This window comes from Hoplias malabaricus, chromosome 10 (assembly GCF_029633855.1).
Source record: "Hoplias malabaricus isolate fHopMal1 chromosome 10, fHopMal1.hap1, whole genome shotgun sequence".
NCBI lineage: Eukaryota > Metazoa > Chordata > Actinopteri > Characiformes > Erythrinidae > Hoplias > Hoplias malabaricus.
The window spans coordinates 14,857,905-14,877,115 of record NC_089809.1 but is presented as its reverse complement, the minus strand read 5'-3'; the positions used below and the strand labels follow the sequence as shown (position 1 = coordinate 14,877,115).

The following is a 19,211-nucleotide window of genomic DNA, read 5'->3' as shown; positions in this document are numbered from 1 at the left end:
CCCTGTGAAGGACTGGCGTCCCCTCCAGGGTGTATTCCCGCCTTGCGCCCGATGATTCCAGGTAGGCTCTGGACCCCCCGCAACCCTAAGTTGGATAAGCGGTTACAGATAATGGATGGATTAATTGTGTATTACCACAAAGCAGTTTTTAATGTTGTGTAATTCTGATCTGTAATAGATGGTTTGTGATTTAAAAACTTCTGAATGTAACAAGGGTTTTTCATGCTGGCTTGCTTAAAATGTCTTCTTTAAACAAACTAAGTAATCTAATTTGATTAGAAATAACGACGATAAGTTTTTGATACAGTGTGATGTTTGGCAGCAAATGTTTGACCTTGAATAAAACTAGAATGCTTTCTACACAAACACAGAGCTGCATACAGTGGTGCTTGAAAGTTTGTGAATCTTTTAAAATTTTACAATATTTTTGCATACATCTGGCCTAAAATTCCATATTTTCTCCTTGATAAAAGTAAATAAACCAAACAATCAAACAAACAAGACAAAATTCCATTCCAATATTACATATCTTTGAGTGGTATATATGTAAATCTTTGCTTTTACCCACTTGTGCAGCAACTGCAACTAATTTTCTGGTCAGTGTTCTGCAGCTTGGATGAATTTTCGCCCACTCCTCCATACAAAGAGAGCTTTAACTCTTTTGTGCTGTTTTCATGAACTGCTGTTTCAGGTTCTTCTACAACATTTCTATTGGATCAAGGTTAGACTAATGATTTGGCAAATCCAGATTTAGCCCAATGACAGATGTCCTGACATTTTCTTTTAGAATATTCTGGTATAATTCAGAGTTCATTGTTTCATCAGTGATGGCAAGCCGATGTGCCCAGATGCAGCAAGCTGGAATGCAGTGGAATGCAGAGAAAGACCTTTATTTGCTTTGTTACACACCTTGCTCTTGGCATGTTCTTTGTTGGTTGACCAGTTCTGGGGAGGGTAACAATGGTTATGTCATAAATTTTTTTCATTTGTACACAATTTGTCATACTGGATGGGTGGAGACCAAACTCTTAAGCAATTGTTCTATAACCTGGATGAGCATCTACCTCTTTCTGAGGTCCACAAAAATCTCCTTTTTTCATGCCATAATACTTTTCTACAAATGAGTTGTGAGGACCAGACTCTGATAGATCACTGTTCTTTAAATAAAACAGGGTTCATATCTTATTGTCTTCCCATTGATTAAAAATCAATTTGTCTCATTTGTTTTAGTTTAGTCTCTCGCTACTTTTAGGACTTCATTAAATAAGTTTTATGTCAGATTTGCAGAAATATAGAACATACAAAAATGTTCACAATATGTCAAGCTCCACTATATGTGTAGGACAGTTTGAAGTTTCAACTTTATTATTTAATGACTTTATTCTGCTACACCTTTTGCTTTTCCACTTTATTAGTGAGACATTCTTGTTCACAGACAGATGCTGTAAGCTATATATTACAGAGCACTAATTTAGTAGTCTTCTATGAAGTGCTGATGTAAGAATGATTTCCAAACTTCCAAAAGTTTTATCAAAACTTTTTACAAAGGTTGTGGTCACCAACTGTCATCAAATTCTTCCAAATATATAATTTGGATAATCAAGGAATTCTGAAGACAATATTCAGATATATCATATGGGGTCAGTTAGTGTTGGAGCTAAAATAGAAAGTCAGTCATAAAATTATGATGAGCCCCAGTAAAACTGACACAAATTCTGCATGTTATGGGTCACAAAGCAATGGATCAGTGGTCAATAGCTATTCCTACATCTCTGATCAAAACTCTCTTTTGAAGGCATAGATGAATAGAAGAAGGTCATTTGTATATTTTTCTGTGTTTTCATATGCTAGGTTTTTGATTCTTCAAGTGGCTTGTTATTATGCCCCATAACTTTCTTGCTACTAGACAGATGCAGTAACTCTGTAAGACAATGTAGACATCTTGTGACCCTCCACTGAATCAGACCCACAGTGCAGTAGCCTCAGGAGGTTCTTGCGAAAGTTATATCCCACAAAGCCATAGAGGATGGGGTTGACACAGCTGTTGAAATAGGCGAGGCAGATGCTGAAGGGCATGGCAGTGTCAATAATGTCCAGAACACTGCAGTTCTTCACCACCCCCAACATGGCCATCAGCTCCATGAAGTGGAAAACCTGGTGAGGGGCCCAGCAGATAAAGAATGCTAACACTGCAGCTGCTAACATGCGTAATGTCTCATCCTCTCTGGAGTGAGAACTCTTCCTTAGCAGGCCGCTGGTGCCAATAAGGGCACGGCCCATCAAGCAGTAGCAGGTTATGATGATAAAGAAGGGTACGAGGAAGCCCAGTACACTCTTCAGGATGCTGAGGGATACCAGCAGGTGGGGCTTGTCATTGCTGTGCAGGATGCCACATGCTGTGGACATGTGGTTCTCAATCTTGTAGACATCTCGACTCATGGCAGTGGGGACACTAAGCAAGAAAGCAAAGACCCACACCAGGACGCAAGTGACCCGGGCATAGAACAGGGTCCGGCGTTGCCTGGAGCGGAAGGGATGCACAATGGCCAGATAACGGTCTATGCTAAGTGCAGTAAGAAAAAAGATGCTAGTATATAAGTTGAAAATGACCAGCCCAGCACTAGCTTTGCATAGGAAGCTACCAAAAGGCCAGTGGTAACCAGTAGCCGTAAAGATAGCCCACATGGGCAGTGTGATTAAGAAAGTCAAGTCTGACACAGCTAAATTGAGCACAAATACATTAGCTACTATATTTAGTTTCATGTAACGGTAGATGATGACCACCACCATGCTATTTCCCACCATCCCTATAACAAAATTGAAGGTGTAGACAACAGGAATGAAGGTGAAAATGAAGTTGTGTCTTCCAGACATGTTGCAGTGCAGTTGCACACCTGATGTCAAGTTATTCATTTCTGCTTTTTATATTCTTCTTTCCTTTCAGTATTCATAAGGTCCCAGGGTATTAAACAGTGGGCTGCACTGGATCTGAGCTGTATCCACCTTAGGGTAGGGGGTGAGCTTCTGTATATTCTATAAAAAAAAAAAAAAACAACAAAATTGTCAGTCACTGCCTCAAAAAAAGTAGACATCATTACCATAGTCATGGGTCATAAATGCCTGCCCCAACCAATTGGTCAGGAACCAGTTCAGGTTGTGTTTAGACCCTTCTCATTAAAAGCATAATGAAATAAAATTTCCCCATGTTTTTTTTCCGTTAAATGTGATTTTATTAAAAGCAGATATTGTATTTACCTCACTATCTAAAGTGGCCTTTTGAAAATGTGGTAAATGCATGGTCACAAAGCTGTTCCCAGCCGTCGGCTAAAAAACTAAATGGGGTGAATATATCGGTACAATATTCCTTATGTCTGGTGCTCTAATGAAGACAGCATGCTACAGAAGGTGATTTTGTGGGGTTTTTCTTTTAACTGCCACATTAACTATTTTGAGTTCCAGGTGAGAGAGAGAGAGTGTGTGTGTTTGTGTGTGTGTGAGAGAGAGAGAGAGAGAGAGAGTTTGTCACGTTTCATTGTGGATGCTTGTTCTCAGCATGTGAACTCCTAATCAGCGCACACCTAAACAAACAGGTCACCAGGGGTCCAGGCAGTGATGGAAAATTTTGAGAAAACTCCAACATGATTTGCTATTGAAAATGAGCCTCCAGCTTCATTTTAAGGATGTACAATTAAAGGGTGTAATGAGAAATGTGGAAAAAATGTGCAATAGCCTACTGGCAATAACATAAAGAGAAAATCTTTAACATCTTTAAAACCACAACAATGTAATAAAATTTTATTTGAATTACAGGGGATGACTAATCACTGTGACACTGGTTTCTTGCTTGTGTGTACACTATATAAATACATACGACTGCTGAGAGGGTCTGTTTAAATTTAAGGTTGTAACAAGGTGCTTTTCTTTCATGTTGACCACAAAAGAGCAAATTGCAGCAGCTGTAGCCTGGTAATATCAGATCAAGGTTATAATTTATTGTAATTCATGATGAAATGTTTATAGTCTCCTCTTATAAATATATTCAAACCCTGTTATGTGATATATTATATTTTTGGCTTTATTATATTCCTTGGTGTGTCATAATATTTAGCTGTTTTCATGGTAAAATATATGTTTTACAGCCACAATATACAACAGCTCGAGTGACGTGTTACCTTAAAATTAACACAAGCCTAGGGCCTGCCTTCTAGAGACAAGTCAGCACTCTATATATCTTTTTGGTGTTCAGTTAATTATGATACGTAGATGTGGTCACAGTCAAAACCTACGGCATTATTTTAATGCCAAATGCTATAATCATAGTTTTATGAAAGTAATATTTATGGGTAACAGACATAGATTTATTGTTTATGTACAAATTATATAGATGCAGAATATATAGATTAATTACATAGATTAAATATATAGATTTTCAATACCCGCGCTCAAGTGTTTACTGACAATGCTCAGATTTGAGACTGCTGAGCTCAAGTTTACCTTGGGTGCTACAATCAACACTGTGCTCATAGATTTTCAGCACAAAATCACTGCCATAAATCCTCAGCAAATCAGAAGGGGTAATTCTTCTGCTGTCACTCCTTATTTTCATTATTGGAGAAAAGCATGCTGAAGACAACCACATCTGCATCCTGTTTCAGCATTGACAAATAAAATAGCATCAGGTTTTGATGAATATGAAAATATTATGCTGCTGCTGTCATACCAGAGCCCAGCTGTTGGGGGGAAAATGGTTAGAGCACGGCTGACAAGATGTGTGAAGTGCTGTTCTCTACCTGGTGTAAAATGTCTCAGCAACAGCCTGTTGTTGTCTCCATTGCCTTCCATGCAGGTCATGAAATTTCCCTGGAAGGATGAAAAAACTAAATCAGGAAAGGTGAGTCTGGAGTCTGTGGAGATGGGAGTGAGAGGCCTTGTATTCATAACTACACTGACTATTGCCATTAACACTAGAATGACTAAAACTATGAAAGGTAAATCATGATGCCTTTAGCAGATAGCAGTCTTAATTGATGATACACAGTGCATTTTATACACCAACCTCACATCCACAGACATCTTGTACAACATTGGAAATATCAAACACAAAAGAAGGAGCTAGCAAAAAAGTTTGTTTTATAGCACATCTCATACATAGTTTCAAATCAAATTTATTTATATAGCGCTTTTCACAACTGTTGTTGTCACAAAGCAGCTTCACAGAATTCCAGTAAGACAAAGATTTGACATGAAATGTAAAAACAAATGTAAAACCCTCAAGTGAGCAAGCCAGGGGCGACAGTGGCAAGGAAAAACTCCCCCAGCTGAGGAAGAAACCTTGGGAGGAACCAAGGCTCACAAGGGGTGACCCATCCTCCTCTGGTCAATCTACTGGTGATGATAGTTAGTAGTCCATGAGAACTTCAGTGTAGGGACAGCTTCAAGGCACTTGGTGGTTGCTGGAGCGTGGGCAGCTGAAGGCATGCATCAGGAGTTCATCTCCATGCATATACAGTAGTCAGCCAAAAGGGCAATGGTAAATTCACAGAGGGTGGCACAATAGCGAAAGTAGGTAGTATCGCTTTCACACAGCTCCAGGGTCCTGGGATGGAGAATGTGGGTTCGAGCCCTGCTCCGATTGATAGTCTGTGAGGGGTTTCGTGTGTCCTCCCAGTCCTATTCTTGCCTTGCACCCAGTGATTCCGGGTAGACTCTAGACACCCTGAACTAGCTAAGCAGTATATATATATATATATATATATATATATATATATATATATATATATATATATAGATAGATAGACAATTAGTTTTATCACTAATTAGGAGTTTTACCAAATTTGGCCACAACTTTCTCCCAGAATTCACTCTTTTTACAAAGTCTTAGTGACATATTAGCAGCTGTAATCAGAAATGCAAACAGTGTGTAACATAGTCTGTCTTATATTTCCTCTCTCTATTGCCCCCACGTGTTATTTTTATTCATTAAAGCTTGAGTCTGATTCTAAAACTCTTCCTGAACTCGCTTGCTAATTTTGACAGTACATATACATACACTCTGTGTGTGTGTACAGTTGTGTTCAAAATAATAGCAGTCCAATTTGACTAACCAGATAATCACTGTTTTTGGTATAAATTATATTACCACATGACAAACAATGACAATAACAGTTCGTGCAGTAGATTCTTAGAAAACCAACAGACTCAGCATTCATGATATGCATGCTCTTGAGTCTGTGTATTTGCATAATTAATTGAAAGGGGTGTGTTCAAAATAATAGCAGCGTGGAGTTCAATTAGTGAGGGCAATCATTCTGTGAGGAAACAGGTGTGAATCAGGTGTCCTTTATTTAAGGGTGAAGCCAGCACATGCTCTACATGCATTTCTCCTTGAAAGCCTAAGAAAAATGGGTCGATCGAGACATTGTTCAGAAGAACAGCGAGCTTTGATTATAAAGTTGATTGGAGAGGGTAAAACCTATAAAGACGTGCAGACAATAATTGGCTGTTCAGCCAAAATGATCTCCAATGCTTTAAAATGAAGAGGAAAACCAGAGAGACGTGGAAGAAAACGGAAGACTACCATTCGAATGGATCGAAGAATAGTCAGAATGGCAAAGGCTCAGCCAATGATCAGCTTGAGCCAATGAGCTAAACTATTAGCAAGAAGTCCCCGCAAAGTCCCACTGTTAAAAAAAAGACATGTACTGAAGCGGATACGATTTGCCAAAGAACACATCAACTGGCCTAAAGAGAAATGGAGAAACATATTGTGGACTGATGAAAGCAAAATTGTTCTTTTTGGGTCCAAGGGCCGCAGACGTCAGACGACCCCCAAACTCTGAATTCAAGCCACAGTACACTCTGAAGACATTGAAGCATGGTGGTGCAAGCATCATGATATGGGCATGTTTCTCTTACTATGGTGCTGGGCCTATTTACCGCATACCAGGGATCATGGACCAGTTTGCATATATCAGAATACTTGAACAGGTCATGTTGCCTTACGCTGAAGAGGAAATGACCTTGAAATGGGTGTTTCAACAAGACAACGACCTTAAACACACTAGTAAACGAGCAAAATCTTGGTTCCAGTCCAACAAAATTGAGGTTATGGAGTGGCCAGCCCAATCCCCAGACCTTAATCCGATAGAAAACTTGTGGGGTGACATCAAAGATGCAGTTTCTGAGGCAAAACCGAGAAATGCAAATGAATTGTGGGATGTAGTCAAAGCATCCTGGGCTGGAATACCAGGTGACAGGTGCCAAAAGTTGGTTGACTCTATGCAACACAGATGTGAAGCAGTTCTAAAAACTGTGGTTATTCAACTAAATATTAGGTTAGTGATTCACAGGAATGATAAATCCCCAAAAAAGAGTACTTATTTTGAGTTAGTAAAGAGAAATGCAGATACTGCTATTTTTTTGATCAGCCCAGTGTTCATTTTTTGGTATTTTCTGTAAAGTAGTTAAAAATTATTTAAATTTCTCTTCATGTTTTGATTTGGAAAACAGTATGCAATGTTGCCAATGCATGGAAATAAAAATTGCTATTAAGATTTTGTGCTTAACTAATGTTTTTAAACACACTGCTATTATTTTGAACACAACTGTATATACAGTATGGTGCAAAAGTTTTAGGCACCAGAGATTATGAGATTTAAAAAGCTATTTATCTGAACAGTAAGTGTTTATTTGCTAAAAACAAACAAACAAACAACAGATAATGCCCAACATTAAAAAAAAAACAAATAACATTATTTTGTGTGAATGTGTGATATTCTGTGTGAATGTGTTGGTTTAATTTGTCCAAATCTCTCCTCGTTGTAGTCCATATTATTTGAGGTTATCATCCAACACCTAGTTTGACTGATTAATAAATAATGATTTTAAATAACGTGTGCTGTTGATTTAACAAATTCATGCAATCAAGGAGAATCTGAACAAAACATTGTTCTTCAAACACACTCACACATACTATTTTATAAAAAAAAATCTTATATATCTTATTTGTTTTATATTATTATTTTTTGTATTTACTGTGATTATATATAACTTTATACAAGCACAACGCTTAATGTGAAGGCATTAGTTTAAATATATATTATTATCTTAGGTGCCTAACTGTACTGTATATATATATATATATATATATATATATATATATATATATATATATATATATATTACAAAGTCATGTTACCTTGGGGAACAGCTTGGGAATGCTCACACCTGTATAAGATGTGAAGTGTTATCTTTGAACATTGGCCAGTGTGCTCATGGCAAGGTGATGTGAATTAGCAGGGTTTTAACAAGTTATGATAGTGGGTGCCAGACGGATAGGACAGTCCATTTATGAAGGATCCACAGTGTCACGTGTACTGGGAATATATCATAGAACCTATTCCTAGTAAAATCAGAATCCATTACTGTGTCTGAAACTGTGCCCTATTCCCTACATAGTGCACTATACACATTATAGAAATAATACTTCTACACCCTGACAGTGCACTAAATGTTAGACAAGAATACAAATGTATTAACTGACAAATTATACATTTTTGAATGAAAGGTTATTTTATGACCTACATTGTGCATTACATAGGAAGATATTTGAATTTAAGCCTGTATGATTTTTTTGTATGATGTGAAAGTAGAGGTTTGGGCATTTTTATTATTAACATGTCATATGATCCAGCATTAAGACCTATCAATCTTTAGGTATATTTACATATACAGTATAGTATATGTCAAGAACAAAAACATCTTTCTTAAAATATATAGGATTTCATTTACAAACACAAATATGATATGACCATATCATTTGAAATACATTTTACACAGATTGTTTTTTTTTTTATTGCATTCTTAAGAATATAACCCTAACCATCTCCTTTTTTTCCTAAACGTAGTGTCCATTCTCTCATCTCCACTGTCCAAAAGATTTTTATTGTAGTTCTACAGTTATAGATTGTGAAACAAAATAAAATGTGCAATTATTTTTCATTGTACAACTTACAACGAAATGTGTCTTCTGCCATCTGTGGTAGTGAACACACGCACACTACTCTAGTCTATCTGTTGCACTGCATGCTTTGTTTGTCCCCTTTCACCATATTATATAATGTCAAGATCTTCACCCCAGCTAACAAAATTGCAAAAATCGTAGTCGTAATTGTCTCGGCTGTAGTGCGGGGCGATAGTTCTGGCCCGAATCTGGGAAACTCTCAGCGCAGACTCGGCCGAGTGTTGTGGCAGAGGTGTGGCTCAAATGACTTGGCCCTAGTCTGGCAAGCCATATCTAAATCGCGATATCCGGACCACGACCGAGTTTGAGCCAGAAGCATGCCATAAGTGCCAGACTCTGCCCAGATCTGGCTCATTACTGGTTGCAATACAGTAGTTTATTTCTATACAACCCCACCACCACCACCCCCTTCCCTCATAAATGGATAGAATCAGGTTCATGGAGAAATTACTGCTTTGTTAAATAACAACTTACACTCTCAGAAAAAAAGGTACAATATTGGTCACTAAAGATACAACAGTGTTTAAAAGTCCAGTTTTGTTCCTTCAACCCATTAATCACTAGCTCAACATCACTGCTACTCCCTAACAAAGAATTATTTTATGTGTAATTATATTTAAAACATTACATTACACCAATCTCAGCGCTGAGATTGAGAATATATTTTAACCTACTTAGCTAGTACTTTGTCTTCTTAATGTGTTTAAGCAGTTTTATTTCTTATTTAGTTTCTTATACTAAGGGAAGCAGTTCTGTGTGACATAAAAACCCACAAAAGTGCTCACATCGTCTTGTGAAATATGCCATCAAACCGCATAATTACTAAAATGAAAATACTCATGTAAGAGCAATTGTCATATAAATTAAATATTTTCTATATCTAAAGTTAAACGGGTTAGCCTAGCTAAAGTTGTCATTTGAAAAAATGGTTCAATATATGTAAAATATAGCAATTGATAGAATTACATACATAACATTAACAATGTTAACTACATTTGGGTGATACCAAAATACTTATGTATCCAAAAATATATGGGTCAACTGAAATACTTACGGGATGAAACTGTTCCGTGAGGTCAGTGAGAGCTGCTCGCGTGCCGCGTTCACAGAAAATAGCGCAAATCTTTAGCGTCTTCTAGTCTTTTTCTTCTGTGTTGTTACAGCAGTTTGCTTCTGCCGGCTTCCAGTTTCTCATTCAGAGTTCATTAATTTAAAGCTGTCATTCCAGTCCAGTTGTCTTCAATGACTTAAATAACAATCTCCTCCCTTCAGCACGGCACAGTCTCCATATTAACCCTATTCATCATAATAATTTCTGTCTTATTATATTAACCCTATTCATCATAAGCATTTCTGTCTTTTCTGTCTCAGTCAATCAATTTTCTAAATCATTACAATATTAACAAAGCTTACCTATAACTGTATGGCATTTAACAACATTTTTTACATCGTTTTCCAGACAGTTACCAGTATTGTCTTTTATTTTTAGAAGTGGGCCACATTTGATTAATACAAAGTATTTAATAAAATGCTCTGATTAGTGTAGTGTGCTAACTGCAATGGCAATCGCTTCGCCAGCCAACAGTGCCAAAGTGTAGCCGGAATTGGGCCAGATGCAGGGTGCTGCATTCATGCTGAGCCTTAGTCATCCAACAGTGCCAACGTGCAGCCTGAATTGGGCCAGATACAGGGTGCCGAATACAGGCTGAGATGGCAGCCAGCCAACAGTGCCAACGTGCAGCTGGACCAGACATGGCGTGCTGCATTCACACCGAGATGGCAGCCAGCTGACAGTGCCGAGCCTGAGCCAGAATCGGCCCAGATATATCTTGCTAGCTGGGACAGAGCAGATATACTTTGGGTTGATGATAATTCTCTGCACTGCAGTCACATTCACTTGGTGCAGTAGTGTTAGTGTGTTGCATTTGTACTAGTGGATCAGACACAGCAGTGCTGCTGGAGGTTTTAAACACTGTCCACTTAGCCCACTTTCTTAGACACACCCATCTTGTTGGCGCACCTTGTAGAGATCAGTAAGTCAGAGACAATAGCTGATCTGTTACAGCACTGTTTGTGTTGGTCATCCTCTAGTCCTTCATTGAATCCTACCCACAGGACACTACTGGCTGCATATTTTTTGTTGGAATACTATTCTCAGTCCAACAGTAATGTTGAAGTTTTAAGTACAGCTCTATGATGTAAGATTACTGTCAAAAATATGCATGTGCATGCTCATCTGTATTTGTACATAAATATTTAAGTTGTACACAAAAGTCTGTTGTGTGTGTTTTGTATGAAATCAACTTATAAAATACACAATTGTAAAGACTTACACATACAACTTGAATTATTATGGGTATGACTTTTTTAAAAGATTATTACGACAGAGTTTTAGGACCACGGCATTGAAAAAAAAAATCAAGGTTTCGAGATTAAAGTCAGAATTCTGAGAATATTCTTGGAATAATTCTGAGAAAAAGTCTCAGAATAATTGAGTAAAAAAGGTCTGTATAATTTCGAGAATATAATCAGAATATGTAGAGAAACACTTGTTTCGGGTATTATTTATTATAATATGTAGACAGACAAACTAACAGTCTGTGCGCCATGAGTGAGTTGTGAAAGAAGCAGTCAGTGAAGTGAACAGAATTATTTATTATTCGCATTCACACGACATGACGACTCCGTAGGTGCAGCCCCTGACTGCGATGCATAAGGCTGTAGTTTATTGTACGAGGCTGAGCCGTAACATGATGGAGCCTCGTGGGCGCCGGAGTTCTACTCCCTCTGGATCCATCATTTTCGTGATCATTAAAGGTATCATGTTAAACTACATGTCATGGTTTCGTGCACCAATTCAGGGTTTAAATACTAATCACACTGTGGTCCTGATGTGGAAGAGAACTGAATGTTTATTCCTGAAATCTATACCATAGCATGACTTAAGCAACACACTGCATTTCACAGTTACACTGTGTGTCTGCTCCATTATACGCGGCAAATTATTCAGAGAATATTCTCAAGATTTTTTCCTCAGAATTCTGACTTTAATCTTGGAATCATTCATTCATTCATTATCTGTAACCGCTTATCAAGTTCAGGGTCGCTGTGGGCACAAGGTGGGAATACACCCTGGCGCCAGTCCTTCACAGGGCAACATAGACACACAAACACACACATTCACACCTATGGACACTTTGAATTGTCAATCCACTTACCAACGTGTGTTTTTGGACAGTGGGAGGAACCCGGAGCACCCGGAGGAAACGCACACGGACATGGGGAGAACACACCAACTCCTCACAGGCAGTCACCTGGAGCGGGAATTGAACCCACAACCTCCAGGCCCCTGGAGCTGTGTGACTGCGACACTTCCCGCTGCGCCACCATGACACCCTAATCTCGAAATCTATTTTTATTTTTTCAACGCCATGGCCCTAAAACTCCGTCATAGATTATTAACACAAATTGAAAAGTGAGAAAAAATACATCATTGGACTCACAGGCAAAATGCACGAAGCAGATGACCAATTGATTTGATATTGTGCAGAACTCTGGAAATGAGAGAGGATGGGCACAACGTCAGTGGTAGAAAAAAAATGATGATATGATGAGAGCGAATCTACAACAAGGAAGCCATGTAGCGAGGAGACTGCGTTCAGTACCCAGTGTGCTGGGCAGGAGCACAGCAGCCACTGTTTAGGGGGTGTGAGCTGGAAAGTTTGAGGCATGGAGCAGCAGCTGCCACAGGGGGAGAAAGTGAGATGATTGGGATGTGTTGGGAAAGGGAGGGTTGGGATGATGAGTAGGGACAGATGGAGAGAGGGGGATAAAGGGAGTGGTTGGGATGATGAGTAGCATCTAAATGAGTGCAATGCCTTCAATCAAGGCAGTGGGAAGAATGTGCCGATTCATAATGAATGCTTAAATATCCTGCATGCTTTTCGGTTCCAGTATTTTCAAAATGCAAACATCTTGTCAAGCACTGTAGATGAACTAGTGCCCCTGGTAATGTGCCATTTTGTAATGCAGCTTAGGTAAAAATATTAGTTTCAAAAGCAGCCCTCTAAGACAGATTGGCAAGACAGCAAGGACAGTAATAAGACATTGAGGCTAATGGCAGAGGTAGAGGTGGGGTTACACTCTCTATGCTGCTCTTAGCGGGGGGAGAAACCGAGTCTGCACTGCAGAGACTTGACGACGGCAGGTTCCCCAAACATGAGGTAGTCCTGTAGCAATGTAGCCGGAGGTGGAGTTAAGGGGAGGCTTGAAGCCATGTGCCGATGGGGGTTCACTCAGGAAGCCGGTTGCAGTGGGAGGAGAAGCAGGAGAAAGCAGAGGCCACACACGGATCTGGTAAGGGAAGTAGGTGCGGCCCCAAGTATCAGGGAATCCCGTAGCTGTTTAGCTGAAGGTGGTCCTATGAGCCAAATGCAGCATATTTGTCTGACATGGAAATTACATGAATTGTAAGGGTTTATTGAGTTAATTTTACATTTAAAACTCTTCACCCACTTGAGAGAAGGGTTGGTTTGAAGGCATCACGCTGAGGCACTGCTGACTGAGCTCTGTTAAAAAAACACCTTTTTTACCATGTTTGCATGGCAATTACCCATACACTAGTGATTGTGACATTGTTGCATAAACTTTTGAAAATATGCGACTATGTCATGAATTGCAGTCTCCTATATATGTGACTATATCACGAGTAAGTGTGAGACAGATGCTGGATAGCAAGGAGATGGCGGACCACTGTTGGCCCACTGAGGACAAAGTTAGAGGTATACTAATGTTTTGCACAGCATTTTCTGGGCGGGCCGATGGTGATTAAACAGAATTTTAGACAAAATGCCACATTTTAGCACTTTTCCATTCACAGTCCAATTTACATTTTTTTCCTTCATTAGGTTCTTTTCTTGTCCTAGTAAATAATTTTAATCCAGCACAGTGTCAACATTTTCAGCATAATCATTTTATATCAGGATTATACTCATTATTATATCTCTCATAGTGGTTGGTAATATTTGTATTAGTTTGTTTCACAGAATAAAAGTCTCTGTGAATTTAAAATCTGTTTGAGGAGATAAAAAATTAGTTATATCCTGTACACAGGACAGTAATCTGAGTGGTCCGATGGTGGACCAGCAGTGGTGTGCCAGCCTTTTTATGCCAGTGGACCGATATATGCTCGCTGTCTGTGGTACGCACAAGACTTCTGCTGTACACAGATTTGCCCAGAAGATGTTTACACTATAAGCTCATGCTCATAGCCCATGCTCATGCTCTGAGATAACTGCTGCAGTCTGAAATGAGAAGCATTCACAGAAGCAAGTCATATTGTCTAATCACAGTGTATAATCATTTTTATATCCTTTTGACAAGTGAGAAATGTGGCAAAAGCATGTGAAAGCTGTATTAGCCAAGTTGGTATATTGCACAGACATATACATTTTGTTTCAATTAAACAGGTGTTTTAAATCACTTAAGTAATTGAGTGTATGTAGTGTGTAGTATGATGCTCCATTTTGTTAGTTTGAGTATTATATGTTTTAAAATATTTTAAACAGAGTTCTTGCATTAACAGCGACACATATTTTTCTGTTTTGGATGGAAGCACAGACAATACCAATGCAGCTCTCAGAATTTTTCCATGGTGTATGAAGTAAGATTACTGTCAAAATAACACGCTTAATAACTTAAGCATTAGTGCCTTTATGTGGTAGAATAAATTGGTTTGAAATTCTCAGTGCATTCAAAAAAGCAGTGTAATTTAGCATCCTAAAAGTAGCTAAATTTAGCATGAAGCAAGCTATCAGCCATAAAAACAGATAGTGCTCCCTAGTGAGAAAAACAGCTTCCTAGGATATCTGAAGAAACATCTAGGACCAGACCTCATAGCACAACTTAAAAATTACCACTATATGATTCACCAAGAGGCACTGTGAGGAAAACAAACACAGTGAAAGGATTACTTATCGTGATTATTTGACTGACCTGACTAGACACTTAGAGATTAGAAAAGTAAGCAGAGGGTGTTGATGCACCTAGTGTTACGAAGCTCTGGACAGAGAACAGTTACCAAGTCTCTTAATAAATGCAGTAGATCTCTGTGTTTGAAAGCACTTACATAGGTGAACAAATGTTTTCCTTCATGAAGTGGAATAAATTTCCCCTTCAAACTAAATTAACTGATGAGAACCCGCAGGCATATTGTTGCATGTTGCATATCCCTTGCATGCACTTATCAGTTGCTGAGTATTTCCTCTGGTGACACGAGTTCCTCTGGTTCATATGGAACACAGGCTCAAGTAGATTTAAATTGTGGGACTGGCTTGGCCATTATATATATATATATATATATGTAGATATGTTTGAGATCATTCTCTTGCTGTCGGAAGAAGTATTGCACAATGAGTTTGGATTAATTCACTAGAACTTAAAAAGACAGGATGTTCCTGTACACCTCATAATTCTATGTCCTACTACCATCAGCAGTTACATCATTAGTGAAGAAAAGTGCACAAGTACTTTTGGCAGCCATACATGCCCAAGATATAACACACCCACCAGCACATTTCACAGATTAAGTGGTATGCTTTGAAGCATGGGCATTTCCATCACTCAGATACAGGTATCGTCTCTTCAAATTACCATTCTCCAGGAGTAATATTTTTTTGCAAACTCTAATCTGAAAAAAAAAAAATCTAATAATGTGCTTATAGGATTATATCTGGCAGTTTAGCCTCTGTTTTTCTGTTTGTTACATCTTCTGCTGGTAGCATCCTAAAGGCTGTTTTTTTTTTTACAATAATAAGGACTTTTCTGTTATCATCTTCCTTGGCCTACTTGCCCCCTTGCAATTAATTAGCTCACTAATGCATTTGTTTCACAGCCCCCAAAATTGTTTGAAACCTTAGAAGCAAAAATAGGTATCATGTGCCTGCACTACAGACAGAATGGAACACACCTGAGTAATAATAAAAACCTTTAAAGCCAAATGTCCTAAACATTATGGTGCCCTAAAATGAAGGAGGTTTTGTAAAAAAAGAGTGTTAGAATGCAAAAGATTTTGACTGTGTCTGCTGTGTCCAATCACAATGCGAATCCACCGTCCTGCTCAGATTCTGTGCAAAATCTCAGATGGAAAATGCTGACTAAGTCTTTCAGTGAGAGTTTAAGATGCTGAGAAAAAGAGAATAATACTATTATTAATTCCCTTAGGGAACTTGTTTCTCTGCATTTAACACGTACATGGTAGTGAACACACAAACACACTAGTGAGCAGTTCTTCACACACACAACCGAAGCAGTGGGCTGGCAGCCACCTCAGCGGCAGGGGAGCTGGCTCGGGGCTAGGTGCTGTGCTCTAGGGCACTTCAGCTGTGGATGAATTATTTTCCTGCTGGCATGGGAACTGAATCAGTAACCCTCCTGTCTCAAGCTTGATTCTCTAAACTAAAGGCCACAGATAAGGTGGGAAAACTGTGCCTTTTTTCTCTACATATTCTCAGAAGTTTCTGACATTGAAAATCAAAGTAATTGCAGCTGCATTTTCATGATTGTTAAAATAATAATTTTAGCCACATCAGAATACTTTTTACAGGACTCCTGAAGATGCGAGATGGCACCCCAGGGTGCTGCAGCAGTCCAGTTAAGATAGGCTGCCACAGACCACACTATCTTTTTACAAAGATTATAAGCATTATTGGAATCACAGGAACAGCTCTATCCCACCTTTAAATCCTATCTACCTGAATATTAGCAGTTCATACATGTACACGATATACCATCCATCCATACAAAAGTGAATTGCTGACTTCCACAAGGTTGTGATTTTGGGAAGTTTTATTTTCATTATACATGCACATACATATACACAGGGCACAGTTATAGGTAAACATGGCATTCAGTTTGCCCTGTTATACTGACCATACATAACTGTACATATCTGTCAAACAAGATAAACATAGATTAAATATGATCAATGAATGTGTAAAAGTCATGAACCACTGGGCTTAATTTCCTTTTTCTCATTATGCCAGACAAATTTTAATAAAAAAAAAAATTCTCACCATTTGCTATCTCTTCAGTCTGTTTGCGTAGTCAAAAGTGGCCTAAGGTGTTTGCGAAGCCCCAGTATCAGTAAAAAAAACAAACTGTCTATGTCCTGTATGCTAAGCTTTCTCTCTCGGCTCATGGAAGTAAATTGGTATTTTGGAGGTTTTTAGACAATTAAGAGATGAAAAGCAGGAACTGAGATGAAGATACTGCTTTTTTCCTACTCCATATATAATATTTGTTTTTTTGTTGTAGATGTCACTGACTAAATTCAGGACAACACTAACTGCATGAAAGTAAGCTAAAAGTCAGAAATAGCTACAAATTTGTTACTCAGGTAACAAATGAGTTTCTGTGGATAAAAGCTTACAGACAAATTAAACTTCAGCCACACAACAGTCAGTTTTTTTCCCCTCCAACATACTGAATTGGCAATGCAAGTGTTTCAGGGGGCTCTGTGAGGGGGTTCTGCTCTTCTCCTTTTAGTTAAGCTGTTATAGATGGATCTTCTGGAGTCACCCGCTATACAGAAAACATTTGTATTCTCAATACTACATACAAAAATAATGCCATCTCTGTATTTCTCTCCATGTTAATGACTGTCAGTTGTGACTGTGAGTGTCTGAACATTAAGTGTCTCCTGCTAATAGTCTCATCAGTGTCCTCTGTTGTAGGGAGATTTTCACTACAGCCTTTGTCTTTCCAAAAATTGGGTTATTTATTTTGTATTAATTTTTGTTTCTGTAAAGCTGCTATGTGGCACCATCAGATTGTAAATAACATATATACAAATATATTTGACTTGACTCATCTATTTAGAAATATTAAAACGAAAGAAGATGATGGTCTTTTTTCTGAGACCTTTTTTCTTTGATATGTCCTACAACTTCAGATTATTGCTGTTTTTATTCTGGAAAATAATCTCTCTTTCTCAATCTCTCTCTCTCTCTCTCTCTCTCTCTCTCTCTAACACATACACACACCATTTATAACCAGAGTTCAGGAAGAACATAAGAAAAACCACTTACTCCTGTTCAGAATTCATATTCGTTATACATTTACTGCACCCGTTTATTTTTTCTACTGTGTAGGTGAACTTGGGTAGATCCAAGCAACATTTAAATCATCAGTGCACTGAACGAAACCTTGTATCTCATATATTTTGAAAGCCGCTGCTGCCCTATAATTTATATTGAAATCTTTCAATTAATGGACCAACAGAAATTATATTATATGAAATATATTGATCCACTTCAAAATTAACACTGTCTTTGTTTAAGAGTTTGTTTTAAGAGCAACAATGCACAGTTGAGAGTAGAAAGAAATGTATTAATTTAAATATTATTCAGTAAATCATTAATGACCAATAATTATGAGGTTAGTTACAAGTGAAGGCAATGAATGAGAGATGAACAGGTCTTACCTGCTGTGATGCTCCAAAGGGTTCAGAAAGTGAACAGATGTATAAAGGTCACCAAGCCAAGTGTTAAACAAAGGGAATGTAAAACCCCCAAACAAATTTTAGAACCAAACAGAATCACATGCAATCACAAACATGAACCATTAGCTCTTCACCACAACATATTCACTCCTAGTCCTAGAGGCAACAGGCTGAAGAAATCTGTGTCCTCTCAACTCACCCCCCCTCCCTCTCTCTCTCTCTCTCTCTCTCTCTCTCTCCTCTCCCTTACTCTTGTATCCTGTTGTGTCTCCCCCCCCACCCCCGTATTGTGAAAGGTATGGACACTTGAACTGGCCTCCACCACAAAGCTTTATAAATAGATATGTCATTGTCAAGGCCGGACACAGGGGATGGGGAGGAAGCTTTTAAGGAATAACAAGGATCATAATCTGTGGAATGCACTGGTCACAGTCTGACTGACTGTATCCAGATGACTACATGAAAGAAGCCTGACTGACAGCAACACAGTAAACCTGGTTCTACCACACCTCTGTGAAGCATGGGAAAATTGTTTGATGGGAAAAAGTGATTGATATCTCCCAGAAATCTCTTGATATCTCCCAGAAATCTCTCTCCTCAGAAATGAAAGAACTGATGTCAAGTGTGAAATATGTTTACCAAACAATACCAGTGTGACCAAGGAATTTACATCATTTTTTGCAAAGTAAA

At 38.4% G+C, this 19,211-nt stretch overlaps 1 protein-coding gene across 1 annotated transcript; it reads right to left on the bottom strand.

Moving 5' to 3' along the window:
* Positions 1-914: 914 nt before the first annotated feature.
* agtr1b (angiotensin II receptor, type 1b) lies at positions 915-18,676 on the bottom strand. The gene is made up of 3 exons (XM_066682919.1): positions 18,504-18,676; positions 4,791-4,860; positions 915-3,033 (listed from the first exon to the last, which is right to left on the bottom strand). The coding sequence occupies exon 3, from the start codon at positions 2,911-2,913 to the stop codon at positions 1,903-1,905; it is 1,011 nt and encodes a 336-aa protein (XP_066539016.1). The 5' UTR covers positions 2,914-3,033; positions 4,791-4,860; positions 18,504-18,676; the 3' UTR covers positions 915-1,902.
* Between the last annotated feature and the right edge of the window lie 535 nt (positions 18,677-19,211).

Coding starts and splice junctions, on each gene's coding strand:
- agtr1b (XM_066682919.1), bottom strand. CDS start 2,913: ATGAATAACTTGACATCAGGTGTGCAACTGCACTGCAACATGTCTGGA.